The 15,515-nt window shown below is 35.1% G+C and overlaps 1 protein-coding gene across 1 annotated transcript in view; it reads left to right on the top strand.

Moving 5' to 3' along the window:
• The window catches only part of LOC131154374 (anaphase-promoting complex subunit 4), a 108,322-nt gene that overhangs the window by 41,120 nt on the left and 51,687 nt on the right, over nucleotides 1–15,515 (top strand). Inside the window, exons 9-11 of the mRNA XM_058107091.1 lie at nucleotides 1–101; nucleotides 184–258; nucleotides 11,974–12,153. Of these exons, the coding sequence (XP_057963074.1) occupies nucleotides 1–101; nucleotides 184–258; nucleotides 11,974–12,153 (356 nt within the window). The remainder of the gene's footprint in view (nucleotides 102–183; nucleotides 259–11,973; nucleotides 12,154–15,515) is intronic.

Raw genomic sequence — 15,515 nt, 5'->3', positions numbered from 1 at the left:
GAATTGACTCTTCTCCCCAGGAGGAGTTTTTAAGCCTCTTGTGTGGTGCTCGGACAAGTCCAGCAGTTCATCAGTTTCTTGTTAGCTCTCTTGGTGAAGTGGTATGTGTAACTTCATTGAAGTTTGCAAATAATGAAAGGGAATAATGACAATTTGTTTGATTTCTTTAGTGTTTTTGTACAGGGCATCAAACGTGTGTCAAAGGTTGTTTGTAGTGCAGGGAAAGAGCTTCAACTTATTGTCCTTGATCATCTCCAGGTTTACTAGGATGTTTCTCTGCAGCTGATGTGTTATCTGCTTTTTGAAAACACTTAATTATTTGGTACTTTCATGTGCTACTGTGATAGCTTCATTATATATGATTTTTATCAATACTTCCAACCCTCCCAGACATGGATATGGAATTAATACAAATGAATAGCAGTGTTGACATCTGTTAAGGCTTGACATACATCGTTGGCCCACAACCTAACAGCTTAAGCTTTGAGGTAAACTGGTAATCTAACATGGTATCAAAGCCATGGTTGCCAGGAGATACCGGGTTCTAGTTTTCTTGTCCACATTTAATGTAAGTTAAAAAATTATTAATTCCCAAAAATGGGTATTATTTGTTGTTTGTTTATCTCTCCACTTGCAATCGGGCTGCATGCGTGGGGGAGTTTGTCAGCCCACAGCCTAACAGCTTAAGCTTTTAGGTAAAGTGGTAATCTGAGAACATTGGTATCATTTCGTAAAATCCTTTTATATGCTGTGTAGTTATTACAAAGCAATACTATTGTGATAGTGATACCCATAGAATCAAATATGTTGTGTCAGTTCACAGTTCTCACAGTGGTTCAGCATGCAAAATGGCCAAAAGTTGTTGAAATCAGACCTAGCCTTCATTTGGCTAAGTATGAAATGATTCGTGGGCCTGCTTGGAATGTGGGCCTGCTGGGAAAGGGAGGGGATTATTTAAAAGTATTTATTGATTTGGTTTAGCTGGTGAAGTGCTACAGTCCATTTTCTTATAGTGGCACATATCAGAAACAATTTGAATGCCTCCTTGGTTTGGGGTCCAATATTAAGAAGGCAGAAGCAAGTAAGGGGTTGGACCATGCACAGCTAGAAGAAGGATTGTTATTGAGCTGATTGAATAATATGGATTATAGGACTGATTGAATAATATGGATTATAGGCAATGTCCTAAATTTCGTCTACAAATCAAGTTAGCATGCTCATGATTTGTATTATGCATATGATCTTTTCTAATTTCAATATGAAGTTACAATAGTAATGTACTAAATTTGACAATAAACAATTGATAGATACATGCACTCTGCCTATGTAACACTAATATTCACTGGGGCATCTCCTACGAGTGATTTGTTGAACTTATACCACCTAGGTGTAGTGAAAAATGGGCAAGGGTGGGCTAGGCCACGTCATTCTTTATGGTAGAGGGTTAAGAAGTTAGGACAAGAAACTAATGCTAGATTAGGAACTTAGAAAATAGGAACTTTTACGAGTAAAAGCATGAAGATAGTTTAGACAATGATTAGAAGAAAAAAAAAAAAAAAAAAATTGTAATCTGCCTCCTAGAGACCAAGTGGGTAGGGGAGAAAGTTAGAGAAATTGAAACTTTAGGATTTAAGATTTGGTACACAGGAAATGAAAAGACCTAAAAATAGGGTAGGAATCATTGCAAACAAATTTCTAAAAGATAGTGTAATAGATGTTAAAAGAGCTGAGGATTGAATCACAATAGCTTTAGGCCAAGAGATAGTAAATGTCATTACTGCTTATGCTCCATAACTAGGATTTGTAGAAAAACCTAAAAGAAAATTTTTGGGAAGATATGGATAATATTATTCAAAGGATATCAGGGTCTGAGGAAACATTCATAGAAGCTGATTTGAATGGGGTACATTGGAAAAGATAATAAAGGTTATGAGAGGATACATGGGAGTATGGATATGGAGATAAAAATGAGCCCGTGATATGATATTTGATTTCACCATGTCATACGATCTTGTGATAATAAACCTTCTTAGAAGTGAGGAGCACTTAATAACCCTCAAGAGTGGACAAGATAAAAGCCAAATAGTTCTTTTCTTAAGTAGCGGGTGAGATAGTTTATCATGTAAGAATTGTAAGGGTATCTTAGGTGAAAGTTTGACTATACAACATAAAGTTTTACTGTTAGATGCATGTACCAAAAAATGAAAGAGAAGGAATAACATAAATTAGTACAAGAGAACTAGGTGGTGGAATCCGAAGGGAGAAAATAGAGTAAAATATATATTGATAAAATGATTGGGGAGGGTAATTGGACAATAGAGGATACGATATATACAAACACTCTATGAAGTAGGATGGTTAGCTCTATTAAAAAATGACAAAAGAGATTTTAGCTGAATCTAAAGAAAGATTCTTGGCAAGAAAAGAAGGTGGTGGGATCAAGATGTCAAAAAAGCCAAAAAGACAGAGAACTTCCCACAAAACATGGCAAAATTGTAGAAACATAGAAAACTTTGTAAATTATAAGAGGGAAGAAAAATGAGAAAAAGGCTATTAGTGAAGCGAAACATAAAGCTTATGATAATTAATTTGTATGCTAGACTAGATACTAAAGAAGGGGAAAGATACATGTATAAGCTTGTTAGAGCTAGAGAAAGAAAGTGCAAAGATTTAGGTGATGTAAAATGTATAAAGAATGAGGATGATAATGTCTTGGTCAAAGAAGAAGACATAAAAAAGAGGTGGCGAAGCTACTTTAATAAATTGTTAAGGAATGCTAAATTGAGAAAACTTAAACTTAGTAACAGATGAGCAAAAGTCTAAAAATCGGAGATTTATTCATAAAATCAGAGTCATTGAAGTTAAGATTGCTTTAAAAAAAATGAAAAGTGGGAAATTTGTTGGACCGGATAACATCCCAATTGAAGTTTTGAAATGTCTAGCAGATAATGGAAGCATATGATTAATTGATTTATTTAGCATAATTATAAAAACCAAGAAAATGTCATATAAATGGAGGAAAAACATGTTAATACCTATATACAAAAACAAAGATGATGTTCAAAATTGTAATAACTACAATGGAATTAATCTTAAGTTATATCATGAAACCGTGGGAAAGGATAATTGGACAAAAATAAGTTTAGTTACAAGGGTCTCACATAATCAATTTGGTTTTATGTTTGGGAGTTCGAGTACAAAAGCTATTTATCTTGCAAGAAGATTAATGGAAACGTTTATGGAGAAGAAGGGGGAGTTGCATATGTTTTTTATTAACCTAGAGAGAGCCTATGATGGGGTATTTAAGGAAGTTCTTTTGTAGTTTTGAAAAAATTGAAAGTATGCAGTAGGCATACTGATGTCATTAAGGATTTGTATGATAGAACAATGACTAGTGTTAGGATTGCAGGTGGAGAGTCTAGAGGATTTCCAATCACAATAGGTATACATTAAGGATCTACTTTGAGCCGTTATCTTTTCACTTTAGTGATTGATGAACTTACTAGGAGTCCAAAATGAGTTTAGATGGTTTTTGTTGTTTGCAGATAATATTGTTTTGATTGATGAAAGTAGGAGTGAAGTAGGATCTGTTAGAATTTTGGAGAGAAGCTATAGAGTCTAGGATAAGTATAAATAAGAAAAAATATACGAAATGTGATTTAAGCCATTGTAGGAGGAATATCGAAGAAAAGATCAAACTTGGTGGTCAAGAAGTTCATAACACTGCTAGATTTCGATACGTTGGATCTATCATGCATGCAGAAGGAGAAATTGAAGAAAATGTAGTACATAGAGTTTGTAGGTTGGGTAAAGCAAAGGAGTGCTTTGGGCATGATGTGTGATTGTAGAATGCCCCTAAAATTAAAAGGAAAGTTTTGAATAACACCTATAAGACCAGCCATGCTATGTGGATTAGAGTGTTGAGCAACTAGAAACAACTTATTCAAAAAGTAGAAGTTTCCGAAATGTGAATGTTAAGGTGGATGAGTGGTATCACATTAAAGGATAAATTGAGAAATTAAGGGGCCGTTTGGTATCATTGTAAAAAATTAGAGAAATGAAACTAGAAATGAAAACCAAAAACCATAAATAGAAACTAAAAACTAGAAACTAATAACTAGTTTGGTTGACATTTATAAAGCTGATACAAATTAAAAACTTAATTTAAAAATGCTCATTTTCATTTTTAAATAAAATAATATTATAAAAATATGAGAACAAAATAAAATTAAAATCAAGACACATTAAAAAAATTAAGATAATAAAAATAAAGTCTATTATAATTATTATACTTGATTACTACTTTCAAAATTTTTTTTACAACAAAAATTTTAGTGGACATGACAATTGGAAAATAGTTAATGTATTTTGTAATTGACTTTATTATTATTTTTTGAAATTTATGTATATTGTTATTTTAATTATATTTAAATTCATATCATCATTTAATTTTTATTTTAATTTAAAATTATATAAAATGAATAATTTAATTCAAAAAAACTATTTCTAGGTACTAAAATTTCTGGCAGTGGGTTACCAAAACAATTGAAAGCCATAAAATTTAGTTTTCTGTTTTTTTGGCAAATAGCTGAAAACCGACAATAGAAACAGAAAACAGACAATATAAACAAATGCGTTTGTATAATCTATTTCTTCAAAGTGGAGAAATAGAATCAGAAAACAGAAAACAACAATGATACTGAACAGGCCCCAACATATTCACAATAAGTTAGGCTTAGAACCAATAGAAGATAAGATAGGAGGGGTAGCTTAGATGGGCTAGGACTCTAGGCACCTAAAATGCAAGCCAAATAGTGTACTATTGAGGAGGAGTGAGGTCGCTACTTTTACTAGTAGTAGAAGGGGTAGGATAGACCTAAAGAACATGGAATGCCATAGTGAAAAATGGTTTAATAGCTCTTTAGCTATCTGGGGAAATGTCTTTGATTGCATGAATTCGAGAAAGGATTATGCGGCTGACCCTCCTAGTGGGACCCACTTAATGCTTGGCTTTGTTTGGTTTTATTGTTGTTGTGCTGCCCTTTCTTCACTTTTCTTTTAGCATCATCCCAGCATACTTCATTTCCTCTGGGGTCAGCCAAATACAACCATCTTAGCCAATAACTTTTAAGCTTCTGCATCATTGGCACTAACCTCCTGCACGGTGGTTGGTGGAATATTGATCCTGCATAGCTCACTTCCTGCCAAGTCTTCACCTGTACTTCCTTCCTCTAAAAGTAGAAATATCCTCCAAGCTTTCCAGTGGAATAGGAGGCACATGAAAAAAATCACCAAGTAATCTAGAAGAGTCAGGACTTAGAAGCAAGACCAAATTGTTTGTGGAATTCATGCAACAATGAGAAACACTATCATAGGCAATTTCACTGTTATACTCACTGTTGTTGCTCGAAATATCACTCCGTTTATTTTCCTTCTCAGTATTATTTTCACCTTTATCCTTCTATAAGAACCTTCTCTAAGGCTGAACTTGAATGATTCTGGGATTCTTAAACAAAAGTTACCCTGCAGAATCTCTTTTTTTTTTTATTTATTTTTATTTTTTTATGAATTTGCCTGGTGGTTTGAGTTCATTTGAATATTAACGAGGGGTCCCTTCATACCTAGTTCCTCCTGTCTCAATGAATGATGCTTATACACCTTCATATCCTCAGCCTTATTACATTGCTCGCCATCTTTGCTGTCTGCAGTCTATAAACCACCTCTGAACACAAGACACTGCTGATTCGTTTCTCACCCTAACCTCCAACAAACTGAATCTTCTGCTCCCTGAGTACATCCACAGTTAGCATGTGCCACAGGAGGCTCACTCAACAACCCATTAGAAGAAGAAGTAGCAGACCCAGATGACCTGCTTACTCTTACCTCCTTTCTTTTCTGTTGAAAGCCATCCACCATTAGAAACATAATGGTAACTGCACTGCTCCTTAGGTTTGAACCCACTTCAATCTTGTTTTGGGCCTGTTCATTTGACTGGTCCATTTGAGAAAGAAGCAAGCCTCCCTCCCTTTGCACTAGCCGGTCAAAACCCAGAACAATCATCAGACATCCAGGATCACTCCACGCAACCTCCATTGCTCTCTCCTCCCATAGAGAAGCCCTAGCTGCCTTTCTCACCCTTGCATTCCCAGCTGAAACCCTTGCCTTCTTGGTTGCAGCCTGCAGGAGACCTAGTCTCTGGTTGAAGATTATTGTCTCCTGGCAAGGGAAGCCCAGGATTGTTCACTTGCATCTTCCCATCACAATGTGGACTATACATTTTCTTCTCTGCCCCCTAAACATCACTCCAGGAACTATTTCTCGTCGTTGACTCCTTACACCTGCACCGTTGTTCTGACTTCTGAGCCAACACAACTTGGCTTGATTAATGATTATCTCACTCATATCCTTTGCCTACCATCAGCGCTACGATGGAGCACCTTCGTGAGCACAGAACTCTTTGCCAAAATTTTGCCACTCATCTCCTTTAGATCCTCCAGAATGACTTCCTTATTTTTTTAAAAAAATAAAAATTTTTGTTTCAGAGTATTTGTGACGAATATACAAATTCATCACTATTAGCCCCCTTATTAGTGATGGGTTTTGAGAACCGTCACTAATAATTCCCTTATTTTAAAAAATAAAAATAAAAATATTTTGTTTCAAACTATTAGTGACAAATTTGTATATTCGTCACTATTGGCCCCTTATTAGTGACAGATTTGAGAACCGTCATTAATACTTCCCTTATTTTCAAAAAAATAAAATTTTTTGTTATAGAGTAAGAGTGACGAATATACAAATTCGTTAATATTGACCCCTTATTAGTGATGAATTTGAGAACCTTCACTAATACTTTCCTTATTTTAAAAAAATAAAAATTTTTTAATCACTATTAGTTACGAATTTAAGATTCGTCACTAATAGTCTGACACTGAAAAACCGCACGCGGATTCCCCAATCTAATTGCTTTCCTTCAAATCCTGAACATTTCCCTCCATCTCTCAATCTCCCCCTATCTCTTCATCTCTCTAGTCTTATTCTCAGTCTCTCCATCTCTCAATCTCTCCCTCTCTCTTAATCTCTCTCTCTCTCTCTCTCTCTCTCTCTCTCTCTCTCTCTCTCTCTCCTCTCCATCTCTCAATCTTTCCTTCTCTCTTTGTCTCTCCGGTCTCTCTCTTTGTCTCTCCATCCCTCAATCTCTTCGATCTCTCTCTACCAGTCTCTCGATCTCTTCATCGCCACCGTTGACACTCCGGGTCCATCGCCTTCGCCTAGGAGATCAACTGCCAGATCCAACCTTCAAGGTATGTTTCTAGGATTGCTCAGAATTTGTTTTTGTGTGTGTGTGTGTGTGTGTGTGTGTGTGTGTTTTTTTTAATCAATTTTTAAGTGCCTACACTAACTATATTGATTTCATTGCTTAAATAAATATTAGCCCAATGTTTGGTACTAGAATGAAATAAAAAAATATATGATAAATATATACAATTATAAAGACGAATTTTATTTTATTCCATTCATGCATACCATAACATATGATTGATGTAAGATCAGAGAGGCTAAAAGATTTTTCCAGAATGAGATGTACAAAAGTTTGTTTTCTTTTTTAAGAAATAAAGAATATATATATATATATATATATTGCTTTTATTTCTAATGATACAATAATTCTATTTAAATTTTAATTTTTCTAATATATTAGCCATTTATATTTTAATCCTATAACAGAAATAAAAGACTTATGTTTTTTTTTTTAAAAAGAAAAAAAAAATTCTCTTTCCTAGTTGAACACCTGTAATAAATGGCTAGAAAAGAAATATCAAATATAGAGGTATGATTTAGTTTAGAAGTAATAGTAAATAATTTTCATCAATATTGTTTGGATTGGTGTAATCCCAAGAGAAGGGGGCCGGGGGGGGGGGGGTGTGTGGTGGTTGAATTGGTATTTAAAAATTTTATCCCCTAGGTCAATCCACTAACATCAGTATTACATAAGCATAGGGTCAATCTATGCAATCAATAAATAAACATACATCTGCAGTAATAGAAAAGTGCGGAAAGGTAGAAAGTACACTTGATATGTTAACAAGGTTCGGACAAATTGCCTACATCCCCGCATTGGCTACACCAGCAAAAGAATTCCACTACGGCTCACTTAAACGGATGGAGCGGCACCTAATACAACACGCCTTACCAGGGTGGCACACCTAACTTTCCTAACTGGGTCTAAGCCAGCTCGAGATTATTCCATAGGCCTAGTATCCCTCTTCAGGCCCACGCCTGGAATACAACAAATGATATAAAATTTTTGTGCCCAGAAATACGCTTCTTCACAAGCAGATATGTACACCAATATAGCTCAAGCAATAATACAAGCACGTATGATATGTAAATATGCTCAGTACTCTAATGTGTGCTAAACACTCAAATAAGTATAGATAATCAATCTAGATCAAGCGTGTATACCGAAGCAAGATTTGAAACACAATATTTGAATATCACAATATCAGATGAAGGTTTCAAATATGCTAGCAAGTTGATTCAAACAAACTCAGTAAGATGTTCTCAATATACTAAGCACAAGGAGTGTTTGAATGCAGACAATGCAAGAACCACAACCTTCTAAGTCTTCCCACACAAGATTTATCAAATAAAATCGGTGGAAGAATTTAATGCTATACTTTCAAATAAAATCAATCAAAAAATATAGCTAATGAGAGTATAAGCTAGTGATATAAAGCATAAAAATTTTAGAAATACTTACAACACTTGAAAGATCAAGAAGAATGAAGTATATATGTGTTTGGGAGTAGTATAGGCTAAAAGAGGATTTTTGAATTTGAGAGAATTTTGGCCTTAATCAATTTGTTAATCCTTGCTAATTATTGCAAATGAACATGTATATATAGGCAAGGAGGAATTTTTGACCGTTGGGGACTCAATGGGAATAATTAGAAAAATTTAAAATATGTTTAGAAAAATTAACCCCATTTAACCCATTCAATTTTCAGTAAAAAATAATTTTACTCGAGAGATTCAGGTGGCTGAACTTCAGTTTAGTCGCCCAAATAGACTCAGCTAAAAAATCAAATTTTAAAGGTCCAAGTGCCCGAAAATAGGTTCGGTTGGCTGAACCAAGGTCAGTAGCATTCTATCCAAGTTTTGGGTACCCGAAGCTAAGTTCGGTTAACCAAACTGACCAATTCGGTCATCCGAGGTTATAATGAATGTGAAGGTTCGGGTGCTCGGGTAGGTGAAAAGCGTTCTAACACTAGTTCGGGTGCCCGAAAAAGATACGTTCAAAAAGGTTCGGGTGCCCGAACAAAATTCAACAAGTTGACTTGTCCAGAGTTCGGTCGCTCGAAGCATTTTAAAAGCAATGGGTTTGATCGCCCAAACTCTCTCAAGATTTTCAATTTAAGTACATTTTTCCTGAATTGATTTACTTGATATAATAAGTGATGTTGGGGACTATAAGCACTAAGTGTAGGTACCTAAAGTCCAACTAGGGTCAATATGAGCATACCTACCTATCATGCATGATACAAATTATTACAAGCTATATGAGTGTATAATCCATAATAAAATTATATCCCAAAATGAAGAAAGTAAAAAATAATTACAAATACAACACAAACTTCTTCATTCATCGGCACAAACACCGCACACCATCATGATATGTCTTTTAGTTCGAGTACGAGCACAAAGTGAACCTGCATGCAAGCCTTAGTACAACCATCAGTACCAAGAGTATTTCTCATGATCAAAACTTGGTGTGACCTATCAGGTCAATAATCTCCCCCTTTTTGATGATGACAAATACTTTATGCAAAAGTTGGTACAACCTAAAAAGGCTCCCCGTGACTTTATGTATAAAGACAATTTAAGTTCAAATTAAATGATTTATCAGTGGGTAATTAAATTTAGATTTAGCAAAGTACCAGTTTTACCTTTTTTCCCCCTTTTGGAAACAACAAAAAGGGCTAAGCAATGAAGTAGAAAGGCAAAGGACATCATTTAGATACAAAAGGTATATTGGGAGGATTTCTAAAAAAATTTGGCAGCATGTCGTTGATTACACGCGTAAACTGCGTAATTAAGCGTTTTAATTCAGGCATTAGGGCTTATATTGTTAATAAAATGCCTAATTACTCTCAATAATTTAACAAGGTGTCCTATTTATAATATTTGGTTTTTATTGAGTAATTTATGAATTTTTGGCAATTTTTTATTGCAAGAAAATTTTAGGGAGCTAAAACCCACACCAGTTTGTAATTTATGCATAATTTTCACATTCGAATTCCGATTGAGACGATTCAAAATCTTGGATAAAGATGAGAAGATTATATACAATTTCCATGTTTTAAGTTTTGAGAGAAATGGGCTCCATAAGTGTCAAAATGGGGCTTGTTTGCTAAGAAATAAAAAGAAGGAGAAAGAAGGAAAAGAAAAAAAATACATATATTTGATATGACCCGACCATGCAGCTGGGTTGAGTATCCTTGCTAGGTAGGGCATCCCCATCTCTCCCCCTCCATTTATTCTTTTTTTTTTCTCTCTTTTGGAATAGGCCCCTAGGCTCTCTCTCCTTCTCTTTATTCTCCCTCTCCCTTGCTTTCTTTTTCTCCTTTTCTTATCTGCCATAGTTGGCCCCCGAGCCCCCTCTTTCTCTTCTCTCTCTCTAACCTCTCGGCTCTCTTTCTCCCTTACTCCCTTCTCTCTTCTCCCTCTTCCCTCCTTCTCATTATCCTTCCCTACTCTCCCTTACTCTCTCCTTCTCTTTCCCTTGTCCACTGCTGCCTGCTATAGCTACTGCGACTCTTCCAGCCGCCTCGAGACAACCAGCCAGTCCCCATTTCCTCCTCCTTCTTGCCAATCGCTACCAGCCCATGAGAAGCCACGACCCTAGCCACTACCCCTACTTGAGAGGCCATGCCTGTTGCTGCTTTAGCAAACCTGAAGCCGAGACTAACTACCACCTTGTTGCCAGAGCAAACCCGAAGCTGAAGCCAGCCTCCTGTTGGTTCTTATGCACCCGAGGACTCCCTCAAAGTCTCCTGCTGTTCCATCTGTTCTCTCTTTCTCTCTCTCTCTCTCTCTCTCTCTCTCTCTCTCTCTCTATATATATATATATATATATATATTTTTATTCTTTCTTTTGAATAACATTAATTTATTTGTTATGGAAATTTCAATTAAAGTTCAAATTTTAATTCTATGTTGAGATTTTATTATTTTAGTCACCATTTTCAGTTTTTATTTCACAAGAATTCAACTTATCATTTTTAAATTTCAATACATCAAAAGTCAAATTAAATACGTTTTTATTATTACTATTTTTGTCTTCTTGTTCTTTTTAGCTTTGAAGACTTCTTGCTGTCTGCTGGTTCGTGTCCTCTCCTTTCTCTCAATAATTTTTTTTCTGTAAAAATATCTATTTTAAATAAACAAAAAAAAAATTAAAAGACGCAATACATTTGCAAGCATAAATTGCTTGTCAGTGTTTTTATTTGCATTTTTTAATAGATTATTTATTATGAGTATTTGAACAATCAAGTAATAATTCATTTTATTGGAGTGTGGATATAAGAATAAAACCTGAATCAATCTATTTGAGTGTCAATATAATCCAAAAAAGACTTCCAGGTCTGTAGCGATTCTTGTTTGCTAAAATATGAAGCTGTTTTCATGAAACAGAAGGCTTCAAATTAATGACCGGAATTGATTGCATTAGCTTAGTCATATTGAAAATGGCTGCAGCAGGGCTTAGTCATATTGTTTGCTAACTCAATTTCTTTTTTTGAGTTATACAGACACACATTTCCTTAATATCACATGTTGGTGCATTTTTCTGTTTGCTCCATGTATATTGCTTTTTTTATTTAACTGTGTAACTCAAATTATTTTCCTTTTCTATTCTTTATATCAAGTGGCTTAAATGGAAAACTAGAATTTGAAATCTCCATTTCCCAGCCTGCTGCAGAAATTATTGGTTTTAGAGTGGGGGAACTAAGAGGCTTTTCAAAATGGCGCGCACGCTATGAAGATATTGGTCTTGATGAGACGCTTATCAATAATGCAACAGAAAAAGCAGGCATATTGCTTGTACATGTTGTGCGTTTTATGATGGTCCTTTCATCTGTGGTGCAGCAGGTAAGCTTGCCCTCCTTTTTTTTTCTGTTTTTTTTTTTTTTTGTTGGAAGTGTTGTTGAATACTCGCTTGTTTTATAAATATATTTTTAAGTTCTTGAGACAATTAAGTTCACCTTTTTCTTTCTGCTACAGATTCATTGTGCATACTGCATAGTTCTGTTAGATTGTATTTGTTGAAATATTGTAATAGCCAGGGTACCTAACAAATGGGTAGGTCTCCTTTTCTATTTATAAATAAACTCAATGTACAATAACTAGTGTTAATACTCTTATTAAACACTAACCATGCTAACCTGAAACAACCCCCCTACCCCCTAAAGAAAAACAAATTAGAAAAAGGAAGAAGAAAAACATGTAGTAAAAGAAATCAGCTGACTGTATTCAGATTTCACATGAGTAGTTGTAATGAGCTTTTGTGTTAGTTTTTTATCAAGAAAAATGACAAACAACCTCAATATGTTTTGTATCACATGCAAAAATGAATTGGTAGCAATATGAGCAGTTGCTTCATCATCACACATCAACTCTGGGCTGTGATTGTTGGAACACAAGATTTTCCAATATACCTGAGCCAAATCGATTCACTTGCTGTGCTTTATACTTAGCACATGCACTTGGCCTTGCAACTCACATTATGCTTCTTACTCGTCCGTGGCACCAAGTTGCTGCCAAGAAACACACTATAGTGGACCTCCTTTTAGATGGTGATTCAGCCCAATCCACATCAATGTATCCCTTAAACATGTGTATGTTGGCCTCTCCTAGGCACTCTTGAGATATCTGAAAATACGAATAATAGCATCCAAATTATTGGCTTGAGGAGAGTCAAGGAACTGACTCACAATTGTGGTCGCAAAGTAGATATTTCGCTGAGTGATTCTAAAATATCTTAGCTTTCCAACAGGTCTTTAAAACCCTCCTGAATCAACTAACAATTCCCCCTAATCGAGCCTCACCTTAATGTTAGTCTCTGTGGCTGTTTGGCTTGGATCCCAATACCCTTTGTCTCATTCAATAGATCAAAAACGTATTTTCTCTGTGATAGAGGACAGTCCCCACACTATATTGATACCTCAATTTTGAAGTACTTAATGATCTTAAATTTTGGAACTTGGTCTGTAAGAATTGCTTCAAATGTTGTGTTCCTTGATTATCTTACCTTGACAATATATTGTCCACATAAACAGTCCGAAGTATCTTACCTGCAGCTAGTGGTTAAAAAACTATGTATTGCATATTGCTGAAGGCCAAAATCAATCACCACAATACTAATCAACTAGCCATGCTTTGAGGTACTTGCTTAACAAAGGCATTTTTAAATGACAAACCAACCTTAACTCTCCTTGAGCAACAAACTAGGAGGTTGCTCCATGTAAGCATCCTAAGGATCACTTTGAAGAAAGCTTTCTTTACATCCAATTGGTGCAATGGCTAATGCAATGTAGTGGCTAAAGAAGTGAGCAGACAAACAAAAGTTAATTTGGTGCTTTCTTCATAGGAGAGAATGATTTTGAATAATCCATACCATATACATGAGCGAAATCTTTTGCCACTGGTCTAGCCTTTAAGTGACCAATGAGACCATATGGGTTTACTTTCGTTTCGTGGTGAACACCTATCGACAACTAACCACGGACTTACCAGCAAGAGGTGACTCTAAGTTCCCAAGTATTATTGGCCCATAAGGAGTGCATCCCTAAATCTATGGTTGCACTTGGCCTAGAGTTAGATAAAGCTTCAAGCACATTCTTGGGAATATAGATGGATGACAAAGAGGTAACAATACAGTAACAACAAAGGGACAAAGAACCATAGGTCCAAAACTAGAAATAGGGTGCTGGGTACGTGCAACTTTCTTTCTAAATAGAAATGGCAAGATCAATGTTTGGAGAAGATCTATTGACGGAGGATACAAATGGTTGATGAGAGAGATTGGGTGGGGGATTCTTTAGGTTCTTTTCTTTATAAATTATTTTTCCTTCATTTTTAAAAATCCTTTTCCCAATCATTTTCCTCATATCCACATCATTTGGAAGGAAAATGTGCTCTTTAATTTTTGGCCTTTCATTTGGATTGTGACTTTTGAGGGGATTAATACACATAATTCGTCATAGGGTAGAAGAACCAATATGGTCATCGATCTTGATAAGTGCATGATGTGTTCTGAGTGTAATGAAACTAGGGCACACCTTTTTCTTCATTGTGAGATGAACCATCTATGGAGTTCTCTTTTTCCTATATTTGGTGAAGGGTGGCGCCTTGAGTTGTGGGCAAATTCTTTTGGTTAGATATTTGAACTTTGCAAAGAGTAAGGGGAAGAGCATTATGAAATTGTGCGGTTTTTGTTATTCTTTGGTCCTTTTGAATTCAGTGGAATATGAAAATCTTCAAAAATATTTGTACAAACTCTCTTCTTCTTGTTGGATAGGGTATTGTTTTTTGACTCTTTTTTGTGCTTATCTCTTTAGTTTTTATTTTTTTTAAATTATTTGTTTATTTAGTTTTTGGATGTCGATGTCTAACTTATAGAGGGATTGGAGGGCATCATTATTGTAATTTTTCATTGTTTTTTGGAGGATTCCTTGTTCTTCTCTCATTCTACTTTTGATTGTTTTCTTTAATATATATATATATATATATATATATATATACATTATAATTTTTTAAAAAAAGCCAAAGGTGAATCACTTTAGCCTCAAGGGATCTCACTTGCTCTGTGGTGTTATCATGCATACGCTTGGATGTTTGGATGATTGAGACGGTTGGAAGGGCTTCAGAGACCAAGAAGGCAAAGGCCGATGAATGAGAAGGAATAACATGTACTAGAAAGAAATCATCATTGATATCTGAGCTCAAAGACTTTGAGCAGTATGGAGTATACTTAAAGAAGGTGACATTAGCAATTAAAGAAACAATTTAGGGTACATCAATGACATCTATATAATTTTCGTAAATGAGAATCAAGAAAATGCATTTGAGAATTTGAGAGCATGTGGATCTATTTATCTACCCTAGCATCTAATGAGCAAAGGAGACTTAATTGATTATATGACAAGGTAATGAGAACATAGGGTCATTAGGGAGTGAGATGGAATATGCAATTTTGCCTTTAAAAATAAATTAGCATTTTATTAATAAGAGAAAACATAGTAAGAATTGCGTCACTCAAGCATTTTGGGCACATTCATTTGATATTGCAAGGTATGAGCGACTTCTACATGCGTCTATTTTTTCCTTTTAGGAACTCCATTTTTTTTTTTCGTGGGGTTTAAACACATGAAGATTGGTGAATCATCCCTTAGGTAGTCATGACTCGTATATGGTAAAATGGCTGAAGCAAACTATAGCAATCTCTCCACAAA

The sequence above is a fragment of the Malania oleifera genome, chromosome 4 (genome assembly GCF_029873635.1).
Source record: "Malania oleifera isolate guangnan ecotype guangnan chromosome 4, ASM2987363v1, whole genome shotgun sequence".
In the NCBI taxonomy this organism is placed as follows: domain Eukaryota; kingdom Viridiplantae; phylum Streptophyta; class Magnoliopsida; order Santalales; family Ximeniaceae; genus Malania; species Malania oleifera.
Note: the sequence above shows the minus strand (reverse complement) of the source record. Positions and strands in the feature narration are given on the sequence as shown.